Here is a 26,012-nt window from a genome sequence, read left to right as displayed (position 1 = left end):
ATGCACCGCATTGTGTGTTACTGAGATCAGGAAGGTCCAAGGATCTCAGCCAAGGCAGTGGTGAGATTACAACTGACCCTAATGCTCTTGGTCTCTAAAGAGGGTAAATTGGCCAAGGTGGTTGAAAAAGAATGCACATGTGGATGTCAGATAAAGGCAGGAGTAGGAATGGCTGTGATGCCCAGCAGGGGTGATCAGCTTCCTGTGGGAACTGAGCAGGCTCATGCATGCGAATGATTATACTGGGCCTAGGATTGGACCCAACTCTGGTTGAACCTAATCTTGGAGGTTTCATCATGAGTCCTTGTGCCTCCAACCCCTTAGCTCCCGCCATCGATCGCTTAAAACATCCATCATTGCAGTTTAAGGCCTTCGCCCACCAACTGGAAGGCAAACAGACTCTTCATTACCCCATTGAATGATTCTTAACTGTGTCAAACTGCCTTTTTCCCAATCTCCAATATTTTTATAACTAATAATGAAAGTATTGAAAGAAAATGAAAGAAAATATTTTTTTTTAAATGTCCCGATAATTTTTCTCCTGGGTTACTCGCAGCAGTGTCCTGGAGATTAATCTTTAATTCCTGGAGACTCCAGGACAATCCTGGAGAGTTAGTAACCATAACTGGACAGGACACAAAGAGTGGCTCAATGCCTGCGGAATCACATCCCGCCAAGAGTTACCGTCCCGAGAGAAGCCCCAACAGATAGATCGGTGGATCTGGAGCAGACACTGTCGCAGCACTGAAACAATTCCACCCCAGCCAAGCTGGTAGTGATTTTCAAAACGCGGAAGTCACCAGCAGATGTCTCAGTTTCTATTCGGAAAAGGCTGTTGAGGTGATGTCGGAGAGATCAGAGCACCTTGCGAGGTTTTATTTTGGTTAAGCCTGCATCGCGTGTCTCGAGAGCAGTTTATTTAATTTAGGTTACTTTCTGGATGATTTTCTTCGTGTTGAAAAACCCAACACCCCACCCCATTGTCAGCTCAGGGCGGGGGGAGCGGCTAAAACGGGGCGGAGATTTCGACACCAACTTCACACCTGAGTAAAGGTCGCTGGAAAAGGGAGAATCGCAATGAACTCGGAAAATGGCGACCAGGGAAACATCGCTTTCCCAACGTCCAGTCTAGATGGGAATTAAAGCTGTCGGAGGCGGGGATATCGATTGATTTATTTACTCGTCAGACAGCGGCAGGTCGAGGACGCCTGACAAGTGCAGAACGACATGTCAGTCTCGGAACTTTACACTAAGGTAAGCGGGAAGATTGTATCCATTTTAATGTGTCCGTCTCCTGGATACCAGTGTCGCCCCATTCCAAAACCCGTGTCGCCCCATTCCAAACCCGTGTCGCCCCATTCCAAACCCAGTGTCGCCCCATTCCAAACCCAGTGTCGCCCCATTCCAAACCCGTGTCGCCCCATTCCAAACCCAGTGTCGCCCCATTCCAAACCCAGTGTCGCCCCATTCCAAACCCAGTGTCGCCCCATTCCAAACCCAGTGTCGCCCCATTCCAAACCCAGTGTCGCCCCATTCCAAACCCAGTGTCGCCCCATTCCAAACCCAGTGTCGCCCCATTCCAAACCCAGTGTCGCCCCATTCCAAACCCAGTGTCGCCCCATTCCAAACCCAGTGTCGCCCCATTCCAAACCCAGTGTCGCCCCATTCCAAAACCCAGTGTCGCCCCATTCCAAAACCCGTGTCAAAAAGAACTTCATCCGCCTGCGGTAGAATCGCGTTCAACAATAAAAAAAAATAAATCGATCAAAAAATCCCAAATTCTGTCCTCAGAAGTGAACTCTTTTAACGTCTGGTTTATTTTAAAACGCTTGTAAACATTTGGGATGCCGCTGTGGTTGAGATTAAAGTTAAGTTTGTGCGATGGGTAAAGTTGAATTAATTTTCAATTTAGCAGGTGTTTTAATTTAAAAAAAATACAATTGCTATTTCAACGAGCGGCGTAGTGCGAAACAGGTGTTTCATGGTGCAGTTTCGATCTGGAAACTAAGGGATCGTGTGTGCGGTTAGCAACATCGGTAACAAGCGTTAAAAATCTGGAGAGGGGTTTGAATTGTTTTAAAAATTATTTTATGCAGTTCGATTTTACTCAGTTCTACAATTGGAAATTCAACATTTGCTGCTGTCTCTTATTCCGGCAAGGCAAGAGGAAAATTTTTTATGATGGAGACGCGAAAATGCTGATGGTCCCTTAAATGAAACTTTCATTCAGTGGAATGAGAAGTTCTTGCTAAATCTGGTACAGCAGTAATCCCTCGCTCTGATCAATCTCTTCCGCCGTAATCAATAGGGAAACAACGAAAACGTCATTAATTGGCTGTGACATGCTTTGGGATCGGTCATGAAAGGCCCTTTATAAATCCAACTTCTTTTCTTTCACTGCTGCCCTTATAAAACATGACCTAAAGTGAGCAATGTTACGGGAGAGCTTCTTCTAGTACTTATTTAAAAACACGTACGCGAGCGGTTTCTTGAAGTAGTATCTGAAATCTTATTTATTTTAAGAGTTAAAAAAATGTGAATTGTATATTGGATTATTTTATGGACTGGAGATCCTGGGAAGATATTTTTCTTGTTTCTGTAAGGAGTTTATTAAAATGATTCCTTTAAACTCCCTACTGTTTTATCACATTTCTATGGAAAAAACGCCAATACAAATCAAGGCATCTAAAATCCTTTCCCTTTTCCAGTGTTCTACAATAACGAGCATTCTTGCTGCTGAGATTACCATAGATGGTACATTAGATTAACTTCTTAAAATCTGGAAGCATTTCCCAGCAAACATTGAAGGACCATCCTGTTTCATAAAAGCCTCACAGGACAATTTGTATGGATTAATAACAAAGTGGATGACAACTTTGTGTCCCCAATCACATTTGGCATTAAATTGTATTATTTTTTAAATGATTATGTTGAAAGTGTTTGAGCATTTTAAACTTTCTCTATTGCCTTCATGTTTCTGATCTGTCTCACTCTTTTTGAGCATAGATCACACTTAACATTTCTCCCATGTTGACAGTCCTACCTTCAATGTGCCAAACCTTTTGGAATTGCAGTGTGTTCACCAGAATTTCAGTAAGTGTGTGAAATTTTCATATGTATGTCCACATTGGAATAGAAGCAGTTCTATTATATAAGGTTGTTCTCTGTGTGCCAGATATTTCCACTTATAAATACACAGTTACAGCGGCGACAAAGTTTACAACTTTGTCATTCAAGCTGCGGATCATCACTGATGACAAAGAAATACATTGTGTTGTATGAGGTAGACCAGACTAGTGTATGTGCTTTTACTGGGGTTGGTAGGGAACAGGCAGTTTCTAAACACTGGCACCCCCTATTGCTTAGAAATATGTAACATAGATCAGAATTAGGATTAAATGCTGCATTTGCATTACACTAATACCAGTGTTGTATTGGCATGAAGACCTAGGCACATGGGAGTTGAGTTTTGACAAATACATTTCTTTTAAAAAAGAATGTGTGGGAACTGTACAGGGGGAAACTTTAGCAAATGCAAGGCCAGGATATACAGAGATCATATCTAGTGCAGTTTATTTAGGATTATATAGGTGGGGTCGTAGTAACCCATGGGATACAAACACTTCCCTTTAATCTCTTGATCTCTAAATCTGTCCAGGTTAATTCAATAAAAGTCTGACTGGCTGTGATGGTCCTTTTTATGAAATTAATTTGGAGCAATCTCAGCCCATGTGGCCATGGTCCCACAGCATAATGATTTGGCAGTAAGTTGCTAATTTCGTTCACCAAGGTGGCTGGAGTGGAAAATGGAAATGTGGAGGAGGGGTGCACTTCTTCATTGGTCAGGGGTAAGGCACGTTATTGGGGCAGAATAGATGGAGTTTTCCTGAGCATCCCAAAGTGTAATGTACTCTTACCTCCCCAGGTGATATCTGGAGTGATTGACCAGTTGTGTCTGGCACTGTTCTATTTTCTTAGGCAGCTTTTAGAGGTAGCGTATGTTCATGCTGTAGATAGGCGAGAAGGTGAAGGTATTACAAATTCTGGAGCAGGGTCACAGCAGTACATCTCCAGTTTGAAGTTATTTATTTTAGAACGTTGGTACATTTTAATTGTAGGTGTATCTGTGATGCAACCACACAATATTAGCTGCTTTATTTGTGATTTCAGGCATCTCTGCTGTAAACATTCCGTTGTTCTCACAAAGCCAACTATTAAGGAAAGATTTGTTTTTTTTTCATTTGCTCATGGGATGTAGGCGTCGCTGGTAAGGCCAGCATTTATTGCCCATCCCTAATTGCCCTTGAGAAGGTGGTGGTGAGCTGCCGTCTTGAACCGCTGCAATCTGCGTGGTGAAGGTTCTCCCACAGTGCTGTTAGGTAGCGAGTTCCAGGATTTTGACCCAGCGACGATGAAGGACCGGCGATATATTTCCAAGTCAGAATGGTGTGTGACTTGGAGGGGAATGTGCAGGTGATTTTGTTCCCATGTGCCTGCTGCTCTTGTCCTTCTAGGTGGTAGAGGTCGTGGGTTTGGGAGGTGCTATCGAAGAAGCCTTTGCGAGTTGCTGCAGTGCATCCTGTGGATGGTACACACTGCAGCCACAGTGCGCCCGTGGTGAAGGGAGTGAATGTTTAGGGTGATGGATGGGGTGTCAATCAAGTGGGCTGCTTTGTCCTGGATGGTGTCGAGCTTCTTGAGTGTTGTTGGAGCTGCACTCATCCAGGCAAGTGGAGAGTATTCCATCACAATCCTGACTTGTGCCTTGTAGATGGTGGAAAGGCTTTGGGGAGTCAGGAGGTGAGTCACTTGCTGCAGAATACCCAGCCTCTGACCTGCTCTTGTAGCCACAGTATTTATGTGGCTGGTCCAGTTAATTTCTGGTCAATGGTGACCCCCAGGATGTTGATGGTGGGGGATTCGGCGATGGTAATGCCGTTGAATGTCAAGGGGAGGTGGTTAGACTCTCTCTTGTTGGAGATGGTCATTGCCTGGCACTTGTCTGGGGCGAATGTTACTTGCCACTTATGAGCCCAAGCCTGGATGTTGTCCAGGTCTTGCTGCATGCAGGCATGGACTGCTTCATTATCTGAGGGGTTGCGAATGGAACTGAACACCGTGCAATCATCAGTGAACATTCCCATTTCTCACCTAATGATGGAGGGAAGGTCATTGATGAAGGAGTTGAAGATAGTTGGGCCTACGTCACTGCCCTGAGGAACTCCTGCAGCAATGTCCTAAGGTTGAGATGAATGGCCTCCAACGACCACTACCATCTCCCTTTGTGCTAGGTATGACTCCAGCCACCAGAGAGATTTCCCCCTGATTCCCATTGACTTCACTTTTACTAGGACTTCTTGGTGCCACACTGATCAAATGCTGCCTTGAATGTCAAGGGCAGTCACTCTCACCTCACCTCTGGAATTCAGCTCTTTTGTCCATGTTTGGACCAAGGCAGAAATGAGGTCTGGAGCCGAGTGGTCCTGGCGGAATCCAAACTGAGCATTAGTGAGCAGGTTATTGGTGAGTAAGGGCCGCTTGATAGCACTGTCGACGACACCTTCCATCATTTTGCTGATGATTGAGAGTAGATTGATGGGGCGGTAATTGGCCGGATTGGATTTGTCCTGCTTTTTGTGGACAGGACATACCTGGGCAATTTTCCACATTGTCGGGTAGATGCCAGTGTTGTAGCTGTACTGGAACAGTTTGTCTAGAGGCGCACTAATTCTGGAGCACAAGTCTTCAGCACTACAGCCGGGATGTTGTCGGGGCCCATAGCCTTTGGTGTATCCAGTGCACTCAGCCGTTTCTTGATATCACGTAGAGTGAATTGAATTGGCTGAAGACGGGCTTCTGTGATGGTGGGGATATCGGGAGGAGGCCGAGATGGATCATCCACTCAGTACTTCTGGCTGAAGATGATTGCAAATGCTTCAACCTTGTATTTTGCACTCACATGCTGGATTCTGCTATCATTGAGGTTGGAGATGTTTACAGAGCTTCCTCCTCCTGTTAGTTGTCCACCATTCACGACTGGATGTGGCAGGGCTGCAGAGCTTTGATCTGATCCGTTGGTTGTGGGATCACTTAGCTCTGTCTATAGCATGTTGTTTCTGTTGTTTAGCATACATGTAGTCCTGTTTTGTAGCTTTACCAGGTTGGCATCTCATTTTCAGGTACGCCTGGTGCTGCTCCTGGCATGCTCTTGTACACTCCTCATTGAACCAGGGTCGATCCCCTGGCTTGTTGGTAATGGTAGAGTGAGGAATATGTCAGGCCATGAGGTTATAGATTGTGCTGGAGTATAATTCTGCTGCTGCTGATGGCCCACAGCGCCTCATGGATGCCCAGTTTTGAGCTGCTAGATCTGTTCTGAATCTATCCCATTTAGCACGGTGGTGGTGCCACACAACATGTTGGATGGTGTCCTCAGTGCGAAGATGGGACTTCGTCTCCACAAGGACTGTGCGGTGGTCACTCGTACCAATAGTGTCATGGCCAGATGCATCTGCGACAGGTGGATTGGTGAGGACGAGGTCAAGTAGGTTTTTCCTTCGTGTTGGTTCGCTCACCACCTGTCGCAGGCCCAGTCTATCAGCTGTGTCCTTCGGCCAGTAGTGGTGCTACCGAGCCACTCTTGGTGATTTTTCCCCATCAAGAACCTTGGGAAAGAGGCCAAAGTCCATAGTGTAGAACACCATCAAGCTTGAAAAAACAAGAGAAGGCAAGGTAAATTGAGAAACGATGACTAGGTGACACCAAGCTTAGGTTTTGAAAGTCTGTAGGAAGACGAAAAGGCTGAGGGAAGTAAGGAGTTCCACAGTTTTGAGGTCCTGGGAAAGAACGAGTTTGAGCAGGAGAGAGTCTGATGAGTCTTGATTTTTAAGACAATGTGGATACAGGGTGGGGGGTGAGTGTGTGCAGAATGATGTATTTGCAGCTTTAGCGGAACATAAAAGTAAGTTCAGAGGAGCACTGACCATTGTAATATAGTGATGGGGCTGAGTAAAAAGTTAGAATGACACGTATAATAGTCGAGTCTGTCTAATGTTGGACCGTACAAAATTCTAACCGTATACACAATAAGCAAATTTTCCTGGTAAACACTTGCAAAGAAGGCATTTACGATTTCAAGGATAAGAAAAGAACAAAAAAATTCAATATTTTACTTCAAATTCACTTTTTTAAATGAAATCAGCTATTTTCGATCTTTTTATTTTCCAAAATTGAACGACGAGCAATTGCTTCTTCACTTTTTGCCAGACTAGCCAACATTTTTGAGTCAAACATGTCACTAGATGAGCATTGCATATAACATCGAATGTCAGAGAGCATCTTGAGACAGGCTGCTGGAGATGGAGGATCAGGAACAACATCATCATCTTCAAAATTGGTACTCGGCTCACCAATTTCATTATTTAATTCTGGCTTCGGTCAGCTCAAAGCTTCGATCGAAGTTTGGATGATCAAAGAGTCATCAACTGTGATATCATCAGACGGAGGAACATCAGCAGCGATTAGTCCTGCTTGCTGAAGTCACTCGCAAACATTCTGCAATTCTGGGTCGGCTTCAATTTCTTCGAGCTCCACCAAATTCTCCTCTTCTTTACTGACCATAGTCACGTGGCAAAAGCAGTTTCCAATGTTGCTCTGAACCACAAGATCCCAACGTCTAGTAACAAAATTCACAGTGAACTGATCGAGAATTCAGTCTTAACTTCGTAAGCAGGTAGTCTTTTTCAAGACAGAAACTTTGGTGACCTTTGAAAAGCATGGTAACACTAGTGTCCATCGACTGCATCTTGTAAGTGGTACTCTTTGGAAGATGGACAATTTCCATACTTGTTCGGCCATATATTTCAGGATGCGCAGGGCAGTTATCCATAATAATTAACGTGCTTCTACCCTGAGCTTGATTTGCCATTTGGAGATCAAATATACTTTTGAAATATAGTGGAAATCATCCAAAACTGTAAATTGAGAAGATAAATTATGCTTCTAGGGAAGTGCATGGTGGGAAAAGGAGAAAAGAGCATGTGGCTTCTCTTTGCGCAATTATGGATGGATCTGAGAAGCTTCCTCCTCTGTTCATCGGTAAAAGTGAGCAGCCAAGATGTTTCAAAAATATTTGACACTTCCTGTCACCAAAGGCGTGAGTTGCCCTTGATAAAAGCTTCCAGAAGTGTCTCGTTTTATTGAGGTTGGACAAGTCACAAGGATGGCAATTTTGAAGTAATGCAGGCAGAGGTGATGAAAGCTATTCCTTTGCCGTTTCAGGGGTCACGTCATTGGTTTCTCCGAACTATTACTTATGAGCTAAGACAAGAACTTTTTTTCCATCTCTTGATCCATCCCAAGTTGACTTTAGTGTGATCACTAAACCTGAAATCTTCTGCAATTTTGATGGCTTTTTCCAATAAAATTTGTTCTGAAATTCTGAGGAGATTTTGGTCGCACACTGCAATGAGCCAATCAGGAAGTTCTGCTCCAATGTCATTTGAGTTGACAAATGTGCAACTGTTTCATGTAATTTCTGAAATCTCTGCCTCTGACCTGTTTCAAGACAGAATCCCTATTTATTTTTTGTATATTTTCCTGATGGCTACCTGAGTTACACCTTATTCTTTCACTAATTCAGTCCACAACTTTGACTTTTGATCTTTTCTTAAAAAAAATAATTTAATTCCATTATTTAGAAAAATAACTCTCTATGATACTGTACTGTAACAGCCTCTCCTAAATAACTAAATATGTCCAACCAGAGTTGCCAACCCTATTGGATATGTTATTTCTGGATTGGTTGGCCCGAAGTTAAAAGGACTAATTGAAGATCACTGTAATAAATGGATTTGCCTCAAAACGTGGGGTACAATAGATGCTGTTTTGGTCAGTATAAATTCCCATCATGTAATGGTATTTAGTATCCAATATCCTAGGTGACTCGATGCTTCAGAAATTGTTGATGACAAATTCTAAACTGAGACTGTAAACTTTATGTATTTGGGATAACAGTTAAGTCCATTATGATCAACTTTAGTGAAGACAAGGTGTGTCTTTATATAGGGTAACAAATACATCAGAGTTTAATGCAAGAGAACTGCTGTATTCTACCCAGTTAACCTTGGCAAAGCACTTGAGTTATTCTAGATCTGAGAGGGTGGTAGAGGCAGAAACCCTCAACTCATTTTAAAAAGTGCCCGGATGTGCAAGTGAAGAGCCATGACCTGCAGGGCTACGGGCCGAATGCGAGAAAGTGGGATTCGGCTGGGTGGCTCGTTTCTCAGCCGGCACGGACACGATGGGCTGAATGGCCTCCTTCTGTGCCGTAAATTTTCTATGATTCTATGATCTCATTCTGTCATGCAATGCATTTATTTTTATTTTTGAAGTTTCAGTATTTACCTTTTAACTTCATTGCTCCCATCTTTTTTCTCCTCTCTCCATCCCTCTTAGTCATGCACCTACTGTGACAAGGGGTGAGCATAAAATCTGCTCTTGGGTCCTCCATTAATGTTGAAGTGAACCGACTTCTGAGAGGTGTACAAGTGGGATGAGTACTGTGGCATTTCTCTTCTTTCTGTAAGAGAGGTGACTAGTGTCCCCTTGACAACAGGGTTAAGATTGGGAACTGAGAGGAACACAGTGGTGGTGGGGGAGTTGCGGGTTACAGTTTGAACCTGCATCATGCCATTCTGTGCAGTATATTCGAGTTAGAGTGCTCTGCACAGAGCTAGGAACCTACAAAAGGAACTATAAATTTTAGGAGCTAATGGAGTCAAGTTTCAAACCAAGTAAAGCTTGCAACGTAAGTTGAAGAGAAATTGGACTCTCTTATCCTGGAAAGTCAAGTGCTTTTTTATGCATTTGTTTTACATTAACTTTCCTTCACACAGCTTTGCTTTTCGATGCTAGTGTCCTTTGAAATTTGATATTCAAATATGGTTATTCATTACCTCACCATCTTACATATGAAGGCTAATTGGGAGCTCTCCACATGTGTGTCGCAGCCTTCTAATTCATACTAGCTTTTCTCTTTTTCTTTGATACCTTTTTAACCTGGTGATACGTTGAGCCAAATATGAGTGGGAACCAGCAGGGAGGAAAGGTCCTTTAAAAAATGTTGTGTGGATTTCTTTGGTTTTTGACAGGCAGCCAAGGTCCGTGGTATCGGGAACAAAGTCCAGATTCTTTCCAAACTGCTGTGCTGTTATCTGAATCCTTGATTTAGAGCTGCCTCAAGTCTTTTGTGGGAAAATTTACCTGATGATGCACACATTATCCCTCAGTCTACAAAAATAAAGATAAACCATGAAGCAGATTACTTTTTAAACTATTTTTCTTTGGGGGTATTTTTCGATGTAAGTTTTCCCCCTCTTTTTGCAGGTTATTGCTGGTACCTCCATTGCTAGTCGTCAGAAACTGTCCATGCATGAATCTCCCCTCTTTTTCCACCCCTGCCACCCCCCCCACCCTCCGATCCTCCCCTTGCTGGGAGAGAGTCTATTTATTGCCTCCTGTTCAAAACAGTTCAAATTAAAAACTGAGCAGTCTAGACACAGACCTACATCCATTTCTGTTTCAACACACCAATGTTAACTGGCAATTGTTCAGTGCCACTACGCTGCCCTAAAATATAAATATTTCTTTAGGTGGAGCAGCGTTGCAGCAAGTTATAGTGAATGCGGTAACCAATGTTGGCAACCCATCTGTCGAAGAGGTAATTGCAGTCATCAGCTGGGGATTATTAGGAAGGTCTATGTAGTACATTGTGGCTTGTAATTTCTACTGATATCTGATTTTTGTGGTGCCCACCCAATATCTGCTGACCCTGGTATTTAAATCCCTTCATGGCCTCAACCCTCCCTATCTCTCTAACATTCTCTAGTCCTACATGCCCCACCCCCTCCCTCTGAGCTCTCTGTTCCTTTCACTTTGCCCAAAATTGGCAACCGTGCCTTCAGCCACCAAGGCCACACACTCTGGAATTTGTTCCCGAAACCCCTCCACCTCCCTCGCCTCCTTAAAATCCACCTCTTTGACAGAGGTAAACTTTCTCACTGAAAAATTGAGCAGCTTGCGAGGTATTAAGTGATGGCGTGCACTGTAAAGTCCTGGCAGAGCTGAATTTATTGGGCATGGTTCTTCCTTTTTTCCCCTCTTCTGCCAGATTTAGAGGAGTAAAGGAGAATGAGAGGTTAGAATGGTTGCTGAGGTCAAAGTTTGTGATTTTCAGTAGAAGGAGTGCCATGAGGGTTTTGTGACATAGTGAATGCAGGTATAAAAGGATAATAAGGAAGAGAAGCAGAATATCATCAGAAACCTCCCAGATCCCCATCTCCCTCCCCAGGATCTGCAAAGCTTTTTCCTCTTGGGAGGGTAGAAGTTTTTGGGTCTGCCACCTGTCCATGTCCTTTCCCTGCTAGCGCAGACTGCTTTTTCCTTTACAAAGAATGCAAAAAGTGAGAATTATCTTTTGGTTATCATGCAATAAAAACACAATTGTCACTGAGCTGGATGACCGGTGCATGAACCAAGAAATTAAATTCCTCAAGACTTTTAGTGGGGTGATTGCATGCAAAACTGTGAGTGAATGACCTTGTCCAAATAAAGGGTACAGTGCTGCCTCTTGGGCATTGATAGTAAGCAATTTAAGCACTGCAAATACTGTGTGAGGGGAGGGCATTGTAAGTGGGAGACATGCCTAGTGCAGTGCATTCTTGGAAGGTGCAGCTGACTTCTCCTACCTTGCCTTCTCTGACAAGATCTTTAAGCTTTTTCCAACACTGAATGCTGTGCATGGAATGGTTGAGTTTGCACTCGCTGGTCATCTCCTGCCACTGCAGCTGTGCTGCTCTCCTTGTGGGCCTGCATCACTCTATGTCAAGTTGTGCTACTCTCCTCTTCTCGACTTCAGGCAGAAGCACTTAGACAGCTATGTCTGTGAACCTGGGGTCTTTGGGCTCTCCTCCAGACTTTGCGGACCTGACCGACGTTCTTGAAGCAAGAAACTCTATTGTGCTTGCAAAAATATTCTGCCCCTTCAAGCTGATGCAGGTCTTTAAATCTCACAGTAGCATGGCAGTTCCCATCCCTCGAATGGTGAGCTCTGAATGACTGATGGCCATCACAATATAAATTCGTCTGCCCCTGGAAAACGGTGCGTAATTGGCCTCCTCCTTGTTGCGTAGGTACGAATCACACTCTGCTATTTTTTTGCTCAGGATTTCGCCCAGGCTGGAAACCTAGATCTTTATACCCCAAAAGTGATTGAAGTGGAGATGATTTATAAATGGTCTGGTCCCATCAGGATTAGGACGATAGTTTACTAAAGATCATTTGATTGATGCTATTTGCATTTATTCTTGTGTCCTGCATCTTGTTTATGCAGTATTTATCCAGCAGCCCCTAATTGACATCGCATCAATCGCAGATTGCACAGTATGCCTAATAGGTGGCTTCAGATGCTTACTTGGAATGTGCGCGAGTGCCTGCAGAGGTAGTGGTGCAACAAGGCAAAAAGAGAAGCTGGAAATCTGAAATAAAAACAGAAAATGCTGGAAATACAAAAGGTCTGCCCGCATCTCAAGAGAAAAGATGGGTTCGTGTAAATGGGGCGTAACTTTTTTCTTTCTCCAGGTTACTGATGGTCATGCTGTGTATTTCCAGCAGCTTCTGTTGATATTTATATGTTATAAATAAAATGGCGTACATGCCTCCAGGTATACAGAGGTTAAGCAATGGCAGCAGGAAAAGTTATGGGTGCTTTCAGGTCCACTTTTATTTTGACTGTGGGCAGGGTGAGTGGGAAATTAGCAGACAGCTGCCAACCGAGCTGTGCAGACTAGATAATATGATTTTGACATTGATAGCCTTATGGACCGTCCTCCTCATATTAAATACTACTTAGTGCAATGCACATATCCGTGCATATACAATTCTGGGGTTGCCACTGGTTTCTGAATTCAGCCTGCAACATAAACTGAACAAAGTTGACACGGAAGGAACAATATTATGTTGTAGAACCACTTGCGTTGAAAGCCGTACTGCAGTATAAATGGGGTATGAATGTACAGAAGCAGATGATAAACAACTCTGCAGTGCCTGGCTCCTGCATTTGCAATCTGCGTATCCTTGTAGGACATTTCAATTTGACAAGCACTTGCCTGATTGCATTGACTGCTGAGAGCTTTGAAGTACTGTATCATAAAAAAGACATTTTAATTAAGGATTCATTCAGCATATGGATAGGATCAGCTTACCTTACTAATACAATGATCAATTTAGATTTATTTACAGTGGCTATAAGACTGACAAACCATAACTTCTCTAGTAAGGGATTCCAATATTTGGATTTGTGTGACAATAAAGATGCACTTGTAGCAAAATAGACGGATGTGTGGACTGGTCAGTTGGAGAACTTTCAATTATCTGGCCTCTGCTTTATTCAGGCTAGGGACGGGTGCAACGTTAACCCTGTATTTAAGCTGTATTTTATTGCAGTTTAGGTGGAGTACTGTTTAGCACTGATCTTAAATTTTATTCAATAACAAAATAAATTTAAATTTATTTCAGGTTCAGAAAGAGCTTGCAGTTTATTCTGAAACAGTACAAACATGGGTTGATAGCCAATGTGTGTAATATCAACATCACAAAGTTTAGTACTAAAATTCTAATTCCACCTATTCACTGCATTTCCCCCTTTAATGTAAAATAAAATAAATGAAGGAAAACGAAGGAGCAAAGACGGTGGTATTCCATTCTGTCTCTGGAAAAGCCGAATGCCCATCCCAGCAGACTTTTCACTGACCCTGGTGGATGGGGGCTATTAAAATATTTGATCACATTTTAATACAGCACCAGTGCATTGAGGCTGGCATTTTCGTTTGTTGGGGTTATAATAAGTTTGTTTTTCATCACCATTTTCTGGGGCATTCATAGCCTGCTAATCAAATTGTTAAATCATCCACGAGGAGATGTGCGTATGCAATCCCATGGTCAATCTCCCTCCAGTTTTTTTAAATTTCCTTCCCCTCCCTCTAAGGAAGTATCTGGCCTTCATTCAGCATCCTCTTCCTCCCCCTGCACTAAATATTATACATTGAATGGCTGGGGATTCAGCAATGGGAGGACTTAATCTGTATTCCACCCCTTCACACTGGAATGACATCACTTGGCCCAAAATAGCCATTTCTGATGGTATCTGGAAAGACTGCCTATTCCTAAGCAGCAGCCAATGATTTGACAAAATAGTGAGAGTGTGAAATATTTATGCTACATGTACTTCAACTGTGAAATATACCCAGCAGTATGATGTGTGTGAGTGCGTTTTTGATTTATTCATCCATTCATTTAACTTCCAAGCTTGGGTTGTGTATGGAGAGAACATTTGGAATCGTATCATAGTAGGTATAGCACAGAAGGAGGCCATTCGATCCATCATGCCTGTGCCGGCTCTTTTGAAAGAGCTATCCAATTAGTCCCACTTCTCTGCTGTTCCCCTTAGCCCTGTAATTTTTTTCCCTTCAAGTATTTATCCAATTCCCTTTTGAAAATTACCATTGAATCTGCTTCCACCACCCTTTTCAGGCAGTGCATTCTAGATCATTACAACTCGCTGTGCTTTTTAAAAAAAAAATGTTTCCTCACGTCGCCTCTGTCTCTTCTGCCGATCGCCTTAAATCTATGCCCTCTGGTCCTTGATCCTTCCACCAATGGGAACAGTTTCTCTCTATCTACTCTGTCTAGACTCTTCATGATTTTGAATACCTCCATCGAATCTCCTCGCAACCGTCTCTGTTGCAAGGAGAACAATCCCAGCTTCTCCAGTCTATCCACCGTAACTGAAGTCCCTCATCCCTGGAATCATTCTAGTAAATCTCTTCTGCGCCCTCTCTAAGGCCTTCACATCTTTCCTAAAGTGCAGTGCCCAGAACTGGACACAATACTCCAGTTGTGGCCGAACCAGTGTTTTATAAAGGTTCATCGTGACTTCTGTACCGTTGTACTCTCTGCCTCTATTTATAAAGCCCAGGATCCTGTATGCTTTTTTAACCACTTTCTCAACCTGCCCTGCTACCTTCAACGATTTGTGCACATATACCCCCAGATCTCTCTGTTCCTGTACCCCTTTTAGAGTTGTGCCCTCTAATTTATATTGCCTCTCCCCGTTCTTCCTACCAAAATGTATCACTTCGCATTTTTCTGGGATAAATTTCATCTGCCACGTGTCTGCCTATTCCACCAGCCTGTCTATATCCTCTTGAAGTCCATCACTATCTTCCTCACTGTTTACTATCCTTCCAAGTTTTGTGTCCTCTGCAAATATGGAAATTGTGCCCTGTACACCCAAGTCCAAGTCATCAATATATATCAAGAAAAGCAGTGGTCCCAGCACTGACCCCTGGGGAACACCATTGTACACCTCCCTCCAGTCCGAAAAACAACCTTTCACCACTACTGTTTCCTGTCACTTAGCCAATTCTGTATCCATCTTGCTACTGCCCCTTTGTTCCATGGGCCACAATCTTGATGATAAGCCTACCACGTGGTACTTTATCAAACTCCTTTTGAAAGTCCATATACACCACATCTACTGTATTGCCCTCATCTACCCTCTCTGTTACCTCATTAAAAAAACTCTATCAGTTTAGTTGAGCATGATTTGCCTTTAACAAATCCGTGCTGGCTTTCCCTAATCGATCCACATTCGTCCAAGTGACTGTTAATTTTGTCCTGGATTATCATTTCTGAACGTTTCCCCACCACTGAGGTAAAACTGACTAGCCTATAGTTGCTGGATTTATCCTTACACGCTTTTTTGAACAAGGGTGAACATTTGCAATTCTTCAGTCCTCTGGCACCACCCCTGTATCTGCGGATATTTGGAAGATTATGGCCAGTACCTCTGCAATTTCCACCCTTACTTCCCTCAGCAACCTAGGATGCATCCCATCTGGACCTGGTGACATATCTACTCTAAGTACAGCTAGCCTTTCTAGTACCTCCTTTATCAATTTTTAGCCCATCCAGTATCTCAACTATATTTTCCTTTACTGAGACTCAGGCAGCATCTTCTTCCTTGGTAAAGACAGATGCAAAGTACTCATTTAATACCTCAGCCATTCCCTATGAGTAGATCTCCTTTATGATCCCTAATTGGTCACACACCTCCTCTTACTACCTGTTTACTGTTTACATGTCTGTAGAAGACTTTTGGATTCCATTTTATGTTGGCTGCCAGTCTATTCTCATACTCTCTCTTTGCCTCTCTTACTTCCTTTTTCACTTCCCCTTTGAACTTTCTATATTCAGCCTGGTTCTCACTTGTGTTATCAACCTGATATCTGTCATATGCCCCTTTTTTCCATTTCATCTTACTCGCTATCTCTTTTGTCATCCAGGGAGCTCTGGCTTTAGTTGCCCTCCCTTTCTAGGGAGTTAGGAGTTAAACTAAAAAGTAGGACCTCAAAGGTAGTAATCTCAGGATTGCTACCAGTGCCACGGGCAAGTCAGAGTAGGAATGACAGGATAGCTAGGATGAATACGTGGCTTGAGAGATGGTGCAAGAGGGAGGGATTCAAATTCCTGGGCCATTGGAACCGGTTCTGGGGGAGGTGGGACCAGTACAAATTGGACGGTCTGCATCTGGGCAGGACTGGAACCAATGTCCTAGGGGGAGTGTTTGCCAGTGCTGTTGGGGAGGGTTTAAACTAATGCGGCAGGGGGATGGGAACCGATGCAGGAAGTCAGTGGGAAGTAAAGTGGTGACAGAAACAAAAGGCAGTAAGGGAGAGTGTACAGAACATGACCGGACAGATGGCCTGAGAAAGCAGGGCAAAGACCAAGGGAAGTCTAGATTAAACTGCATTTATTTCAATGCAAGAAGTCTGATGGGCAAGGCAGATGAACTCAGGGCATGGATGGGTACATGGGACTGGGATGTTATAGCTATTACTGAAACATGGCTAAGGGAGGGGCAGGACTGGCAGCTCAATGTTCCAGGGTACAGATGCTATAGGAAAGATAGAGCAGGAGGTAAGAGAGGAGGGGGAGTTGCGTTCTTGATTAGGGAGAACATCACGGCAGTAGTGAGAGGGGATATATCCGAGGGTTCGCCCACTGAGTCTATATGGGTAGAACTGAAAAATAAGAAGGGAGAGATCACTTTGATAGGATTGTACTACAGACCCCCAAATAGTCAACGGGAAATTGAGGAGCAAATATGTAAGGAGATTACAGACTGCTGCAAGAAAAATAGGGTGGTAATAGTAGGGGACTTTAACTTTTCCAACATTGACTGGGACAGCCATAGCATTTGGGGTTTGGATGGGGAGAAATTTGTTGAGTGTATTCAGGAGGAATTTCTCATTCAGTATGTGGATGGCCCGACTAGAGAGGGGGCAAAACTTGACCTCTTGGGAAATAAGGAAGGGCAGGTGACAGAAGTGTTAGTGAGGGATCACTTTGGGACCAGTGATCATAATTCCATTAGTTTTAAGATAGCTATGGAGAATGATAGGTCTGGCCCAAAAGTTAAAATTCTAAATTGGGGAAAGGCCAATTTTGATGGTATTAGACAGGAACTTTCAGAAGTTGATTGGGAGAGTCTGTTGGCAGGCAAAGGGACGTCCGGTAAGTGGGAGGCTTTCAAAAGTGTGTTAACCAGGGTTCAGGGTAAGTACATTCCTTATAAAGTGAAGGGCAAGGCTGGTAGAAATAGGGAACCTTGGATGACTCGGGAGATTGAGGCCCTAGTCAAAAAGAAGAAGGAGGCATATGACATGCATAGGCAGCTGGGATCAAGTGGATCCCTTGAAGAGTATAGAGATTGCCGGAGTAGAGTTAAGAGAGAAATCAGGAGGGCAAAAGGGGACATGAGATTGCTTTGGCAGATCAGGCAAAGGTGAATCCAAAGAGCTTCTACAAATACATAAAGGGCAAAAGGGTAACTAGGGAGAGAGTAGGGCCTCATAAGGATCAACAAGGTCATCTATGTGCGGAACCACAAGAGATGGGTGAGATCCTAAATGAATATTTCACATCGGTATTTACGGTTGAGAAAGGCATGGATATTAGGGAACTTGGGGAAATAAATAGTGATGTCTTGAGTGTACATATTACAGAGAGGGAGGTGCTGGAAGTCTTAACGCGCATCAAGGTAGATAAATCTCCGGGACCTGATGAAATGTATCCCAGGACGTTATGGGAGGTTAGGGAGGAAATTGTGGGTCCCCTAGCAGAAATATTTGAATCATCGACAGCTACAGGTGAGGTGCCTGAAGATTGGAGGGTAGCAAATGTTGTGCCTTTGTTTAAGATGGGTGGCAGGGAAAAGCCTGGGAACTACAGACCGGTGAGCCTGACATCTGTAGTGGGTAAGTTGTTAGAGGGTATTCTGAGAGACAGGATCTGCAGGCATTTGGAGAGGCAGGGACTGATTAGGAACAGTCAGCATGGTTTTGTGAGTGGAAAATCATGTCTCACGAATTTGATTGAGTTTTTTGAAGATAGATGAGGGCTGTGCAGTAGACGTGGTCTACATGGACTTTAGCAAAGCCTTCGACAAGGTACCGCATGGTAGGTTGTTACATAAGATTAAATCTCACTGGATCCAAGGTGAGGTAGCCAATTGGATACAAAATTGGATTGACGACAGAAGACAGAGGGTGGTTGTAGAGGGTTGTTTTTCAAACTGGAGCCCTGTGACCAGCGGTGTGCCTCAGGGATCGGTGCTGGGTCCGCTGTTATTTGTTATTTATATTAATGATTTGGATGAGAATTTAGGAGGCATGGTTAGTAAGTTTGCAGATGACACCAAGATTGGTGGCATTGTGGACAGTGAAGAAGGTTATCTAGGATTGCAACGGGATCTTGATAAATTGGGCCAGTGGGCCGATGAATGGCAGATGGAGTTTAATTTAGATAAATGTGAGGTGATGCATTTTGGTAGATCGAATCGGGCCAGGACCTACTCCGTTAATGGTAGGGCGTTGGGGAGAGTTATAGAACAAAGAGATCTAGGAGTACAGGTTCATAGCTCCTTGAAAGTGGAGTCACAGGTGGATAGGGTGGTGAAGAAGGCATTCGGCATGCTTGGTTTCATTGGTCAGAACATTGAATATAGGAGTTGGGATGTCTTGTTGAAGTTGTACAAGACATTAGTAAGGCCACACTTGGAATACTGTGTAGAGTTCTGGTCACCCTATTATAGAAAGGATATTATTAAACTAGAAAGAGTGCAGAAAAGATTTACTAGGATGCTACCGGGACTTGATGGTTTGACTTTTATAGGGAGAGGTTGGATAGACTGAGACTTTTTTCCCTGGAGAGTAGGAGGTTTAGGGGTGATCTTATACAAGTCTATAAAATAATGAGGGGCATAGATAAGGTCGATAGTCAAAATCTTTTCCCAAAGGTAGGGGGGTCTATACCGAGGGGGCATAGATTTAAGGTGAGAGGGGAGAGATACAAAAGGGTCCAGAGGGGCAATTTTTTCACTCAAAGGGTGGTGAGTGTCTGGAACGAGCTGCCAGAGGCAGTAGTAGAGGCGGGTACAATTTTGTCTTTTAAAAAGCATTTGGACAGTTACATGGGTAAGATGGGTATAGAGGGATATGGGCCAAGTGCAGGCAATTGGGACTAGCTTAGTGGTATAAACTGGGCGACATGGACATGTTGGGCCGAAGGGCCTGTTTCCATGTTGTAAACTTCTATGATTCTATGATTCTGCCTCGTGGGAATGTGCCTAGACTGTACCCAAACCATCTCCTCTTTAAAGGCCACCTGCTGTTCAGTTATAGTTTTGCCTGCCAGTCTTTGATTTCAATTTACCCGGACAGATCTGTTCTCATCGCACTGAAATTGGCCTTCCTCCAATTGAGCATTTTTACTTCAGAGTGGTCCATGTCCTTTTCCATAGCTATTCTAAACCGTATGATACTACGATCGCTGCTCCCCCACTGTCACTTGCTCCACTTGGCCCGCCTCATTCCCTCGAACCAAGTCCAGCAATGCCTCCTTCCTCTTTTTGGGCTGGAAGCGTACTGGTTAAGAAGGTTATCCTGAACACATTTCAAAAATTCCTCCCCTTCTTTGCCCCTTTGTATTATCATTGTTATTCCATTCTATATTAGGATAGTTGAAGTCCCCAGTTATGACTACTCTATAGCTTTTGCACCTCTCTGTAATTTCCCTGCAAATTTCCTCCTCTACATCCTTTCCACTAGTTGGTGGCCTATAGAATACACCCAGTAGTGCAATGGCACCTCTTTTTTATTTCTTAACTCTCACCAAATAGTTTCTGTCCTTGACCCCTCCAGGACATCCTCTCTCTCCAGTACTGCACTATTCTCCTTAATCAATTCTGCCACCAACCCCCACCCTTCCTTTCTTTCCTTCCCTATCTTTCCTGAGCACCTTGTATCCAGGAATATTTAGTACCCAATCCTGCCCTTTTTTGAGCCAGGTTTCTGTTATTGCCACAACGTCGTATTCCCATTTGGCTATTTGTGCCTGCAGCTCACCAACCTTGTTTACCACGCTTCGTGTGTTTACACACATGCACTTCAAACCAGTCTTAGACTGTATCAGATCTCCCCAGAACCTCTTTCCTAAGGAGAACAATCCCAGTTTCTCCCATCTCTCAACATAACTGAAGTCCTTGGCACCATTCTAGTAAATCTCTTCTGCACCCTTTCTAAGGCCTTGACATCCTTCCTAAAGTGTGGTGCCCAGAATTGAACACAATACTCCAGCTGAGGCCTAACCAGTGTTTTATGAAGGTTTAACATAACTTCCTTGCTTTTGCACTCTATGCCTCTATTAATGAAGCGCAGGATCCCATATGCTTTAACAGCCTTCTCAACTTGTCCTGCCTGCCAACTTCAAAGATTTGTATATGTGCAGCCCCAGGTCTCTCTGTTCCTGCACTCCCTTTTAAAATTGTACCATTTAGTTTATATTGCCTCTTCTCATTCTTCCTACCAAAATGCAGCACGTCACACTTCTCTGCGTTAAATTTCATCTGCCATGTGTCTGCCCGTTTCACCAGTCTGTCTTTGTCCTCTTGAAGTCTGTTATTATGCTCCATATTGTTTACCACATTTTCGAGTTTCGTGACATCTGCAGACTTTGAAATTATACCGTGATGCACAAGTCCAGATCATTAATATATATTAAAAAGAGCTGTGGGGTGAAGTGTTGGTGTATGTAGATGTGGCACTTGTTGTAGTCTGTTGGAACAACATGTGGGAGTATTGGTGCCACATTGAATTTCCAACCCCTCCCCTTCAGTATTCCATTATTTATTTTAAAATGTTGGATTTTTCCAACAGTATTCTTGCTGTAGATAGAAAGTTTTTTTTGCCCCATCAGCCATCCTTATGGTCCAAACCATGTCACATCCAGCACGGCCTGGATTTAGACTGTCCGAACTCGTTTCCCAAAGGGCTGTTACAAACAACAGACAGGAGACTTCCATCTAGGTTGGCTTTTAATTCTGGTCCTAGAAGTGAAGGGCAATGTACTAACCCACTGCACCACCTGGTTGAGTTACAATCCATCTGGTTTTGGACTGTCAATTTTGATGTATAAAACAGACAGAGTTTTAAAAATAAAAGCCCTTGTTCCCCTTTCCTCCCTTAGTTTTGTGTCCAGTGATGTTGCTAAGGTTTTCTCATGTTACCCCAGAGATTCAGCTGTGGCTCTGTAGTAGAACTTTTGTCTTTGAGTCAGGAGGTTGTACGTTCAAGCCCCCCTTCAGGATTGGAGCGCATAATCTAGGCTGACACTAAAGTGCAGTATGGATGGAGTGCTGTACTGTCGGAGGTGCCGTCTTTTGGATGAGATGTTAAATCAAGGCCCCAGGTGGACATTACTGATCCCATGGCACTATTTGAAGAAGACCAGAGGAGTTCTCCCAGTGTTCTGGTCAATATTTGTCTCTCAACCATCATTACAAAAACAGACTATCTGTTCATTTATCTCATTGCTGTATGTGGGACCTTGATGTGCACAAATTGGCTGTTGGGTTTTGCCTACATTATAACAGTGACTTAATTGGCTGTAAATTGCTTTGGAACATTCTGAGGTCATGAAAGGTGTGAGTTCATTCTTTCTGTCTTCTCCACTAATAAAGTTGAAAAAAGCATCAAAGGTGAAGTTCTTGATTTCCCCCCCCCCCACCACCATATTACTTCACTGTTCCGTTTTTGACTCGGCAGAAGGTATCCAGCTTCCCAAATAAATAGCATCTTTGATCAAATGCGAATAATATTGACAGCATAGATCTGAGACAGATTGTGGTGGAAGTTATACACTGTCAATTCCTGACAGTGATAATCTTGTTTTATTGAAGGCATAAATTCAAACCAGTTGTCATTCATTGTGGAGAATTAATGAGGAAATCTCCATCAGTCTGCTGTTTTTTAAAAATCCAACTTTAGAAATAATTAAATTTGATGCCTCATCTTTGCTAAGTGCGATGATGTCAGCTTGGCCAACAGTCAGGACGCTTAAGGGAGCCTCTGTGCCCTTGGGCTCGGGTGGAAAAAAAAATCAGGTTGGGGATCTCGTTTGATACCCATCAGTTATCCCTGCTGAAAATTGTCTCCGTGGACTTTGCTTGAGAGCAGGATTGCAACTACACCTCAGGAAGAGTTCATGGATTCTGGGCAGGTGAGGAGAAATTGGGGGAAAAGAGCTATACACTTAAAAAAACAAAATGTTATTAACTTCTTAGTTTAGTGCTTTTGGTATTTTTTTTTGCGTGTGCCTGAATATTTTTTTTTGTTTCACAGTGAGTGCTGTTGACAAGTGAGAGAACCTCGGCTAGGAAAAAGTACTGATGAAGAATAAGCAATGCATCTTATTTCTAAAATTAGCTTTTTTCAGATCGAAATATATTCCTTTTGAATATGAAGTACTTCTGGCTTTTCCTTCTCCTTCAATAACTTTATTTCTACAGGAATATTAGGTCAGCTCCTCAGTGGTGCCTCACTTGGTAACACTTTTTGAATTGGTTCTCCTGATATCAGCAGTACTTAAGTGTTCGAACAAAAAAGCAGAATAAGGGATGAGGAGGGCATTAAGCAACTTATTCTTCAAGGATCCTTTTGGTAAATCATAGAATCATACAGCACAGAAGGAGGCCATTTGGCCCATCGTACCTGAAAGAGCTATCAGATTTAAGAACATAAGAACATAAGAAATAGGAGCAGGAGTAGGCCAATCGGCCCTTCGAGCCTGCTCTGCCATTTAATAAGATCATGGCTGATCTGATCCTAACCTCAAATCTAAATTCATGTCCAATTTCCTGCCTGCTCCCCATAACCCCTAATTCCCTTTACTTCCAGGAAACTGTCTATTTCTGTTTTAAATTTATTCAATGATGTAGCTTCCACAGCTTCCTGGGGCAGCAAATTCCACAGTCCCACTCCCCTGTTCTTTCCCCATAACCTTGCAATTTTTTCCCCTTCAAGTATTTATCCAATTCCTTTTTGAAACCTATTCTTTAAATGTCAGATTTTGATTTGAGAATCATGCTTCCTTTTCATATGGTTTTTAGAAAGAACTTGTATCTATAAAGTCTTACCATGCTTTCAAGACAATTTGGAGTATTTTAGGAGTGTAATCATTCTTATGTAGACAGAGACAGCTACCAATTTGTACACAGTAAGATCCACAAACAGAAAATGAAACGATTGGCCAGTTCATCTGCTTCTGGTGGTCATGATTGAGGGAGGAAATATTGGACAGAAATCCCTGCTTTCCTCCAATAACTCCATGTGATCTTAAATTTCCACCTGAGCTGCAGACAAGGCTTTGGTTTAGCATCTCATCCGAAAGATGGCACTTCTAACAATGCAATTCTCGTCAGTACTGCACTGAAATGTCAGCCTAGGTTGTGTGCTGAAGTCCTGGAGTGGAGCTCAGAGGTGAGAGTGCTGACAATTTTGGTGTGCAGCATGCAAGCTATTGGATAGTCGAACCGACCACCACCACTCTTAGACACGAAGTCCCACAGGATGTTGTAGTTTCCTGATGTTGCCTCCTTTTATTTTTATTAATTCTCTTTTTTTTTTCTCCATTTGCTCTTGTTTCAAGCTTGTAACCGCTATGTTAATATGATCTTAGAACTTGCTTATTACTATCTAACTACTTCTCGTTTTTACCTTGTCTTAGAATCATAGAAAGGTTACAGCACGGAAGGGGGCCATTTGGCCCATCGAGTCCGTGTCGGCTCTATGCAACAGCAATCCAGCTAATCCCACTCCCTCGCCCTATCCCCGTAGCCTTGCAAATTTTTTCCTTTCAAGTACTTATTCAGTTCCATTTTGAAAGCCATGATTGAATCTGCCTCCACCATTCCAGATCCTAACCACTCGCTGTGTAAAAAAGTTTTTCCTCATGTCACCTTTGGTTCTTTTGCCAATCACCTTAAGTCTATGTCCTCTGGTTCTTGACCCTTCCGCCAATGGGAATAGTTTCTCTCTATCTACTCTGTCTAGACCGTTCATGACTTTAAATACCTCCAACAAATCTCCTCTCAACCTTCTCTGTTCCAAGGAGAACAACCCCAGCTTCTCCAGTCTATTCATGTAACTAAAGTCCCTTATCCCTGGAATCATTCTAGTAAATCTCGTCTGCACCCTCTCTGAGGCCTTCACATCTTTCCTAAAGTGCGGTGCCCAGAACTGGACACGATACTCCAGCTGTGTTCGAACCAGTGTTTCATAAAGGTTCATCATGACTTCCTTGCTTTTGTACTCTGTGCCTCTATTTATAAAGCCCAGGATCCCGTATGCTTTCTTAATCGCTTTCTCAACCTGCCCTGCCACCTTCAGCGATCTTTCCGCATATACCCCCAGATCTCTCTGTTCCTGTGCCCCTTTTAGAATTGTGCCCTCTAGTTTATATTGCCTCTCCAATGTCTGATTCTGTGATGTGTTCCCAGGACTCTGTAGTTTCAGAAGGCTGATGTCGCCCTGAGGCAATTGAACTGGTGACGTTAATACATCACCATGTTTGATTATGGACCTTTGCCCTTTGCAACAGATTTTTCAATGATTTTAAAAAAGAAAGATAGAAGCAACTAACTGCCAGATTTGACAGAATACAACTACTAGCTACTTTTTCATCATAACTTAGACGAGGTAAATCTGCATCGTACTTTCTCTCTGGCTATTGCATTCCTCTCATTGTGAAAGGCCAAAACTGCATGCAGTATTCCAGATGTGGACTGACCATAATTTCGTATGGGGTAATTATGACCTCATTCCTTTTGTATTAAATCCTTCTTGATATGAACCCCAAAGTTCCATTTGCCGCCTTGATAGCTTTTTTTTTAACCTATTCACCTGCTTCTAAGGATTTCCGTATCTGCACATCTCAATCTCTTTGCTCTTCGACTGTACTGGAAAGTTTACTCTTTAAGGCATAATTCCATTCATTATTCTTGTTTCCAAACAGCTTTATCATAAACGCAAGCTTTTCTATTGGGGAACCAAGATGACCCTATGTACTTCATACGTAGCTTAATTTATACTGCAATCAACAATTTTCCTTTCAGTTTTCCTCTTGCCCTTTCTAACAGCTATTTTAATTGATTTTACACAATTCTGTCCTTATTACTGTTTATCACGTAAAACTTTCTTTATTATTTTATGATCCTAAAAATGCAACAATATAAAATGGGTATTCATTAATATAAAAGAGGTATTTTAGAGATAATACATTTAAACGGCCCTGCCCAGAAATTTGGCGATATCAGTGGACGAACGCGTAACATGTTTGGGTGACGTTCCTTTGCCATTTGAAATGGGTTAATGCCACTGCAAAAGTATCAGAGAAGGGAATGTCATTTAATTGCGTTACGCATTCACCCACTAATATTGGCAACAGTGGTTTCTGGATTCTACTGATGTCTGTGATTTTATTCAATGCTTTCTGTTTAGATTGAATTGCTGAATTAATCTAGGATAAAGATTTGTCAATGGTTTACTTTTATCTGG

The 26,012-nt window shown here is 42.9% G+C and overlaps 1 protein-coding gene across 1 annotated transcript in view; it reads left to right on the top strand.

Moving 5' to 3' along the window:
• Nucleotides 1–853: 853 nt before the first annotated feature.
• myo5b (myosin VB) overlaps nt 854–26,012 on the top strand; it is a 260,378-nt gene continuing 235,219 nt past the window's right edge. Inside the window, exon 1 of the mRNA XM_067983571.1 lies at nt 854–1,254. Coding sequence (XP_067839672.1) covers nt 1,228–1,254 — 27 coding nt within the window. The 5' untranslated portion in view covers nt 854–1,227. The remainder of the gene's footprint in view (nt 1,255–26,012) is intronic.

The sequence above is a fragment of the Heptranchias perlo genome, chromosome 1 (genome assembly GCF_035084215.1).
Source record: "Heptranchias perlo isolate sHepPer1 chromosome 1, sHepPer1.hap1, whole genome shotgun sequence".
In the NCBI taxonomy this organism is placed as follows: Eukaryota; Metazoa; Chordata; class Chondrichthyes; order Hexanchiformes; family Hexanchidae; genus Heptranchias; species Heptranchias perlo.
Note: the sequence above shows the minus strand (reverse complement) of the source record. Positions and strands in the feature narration are given on the sequence as shown.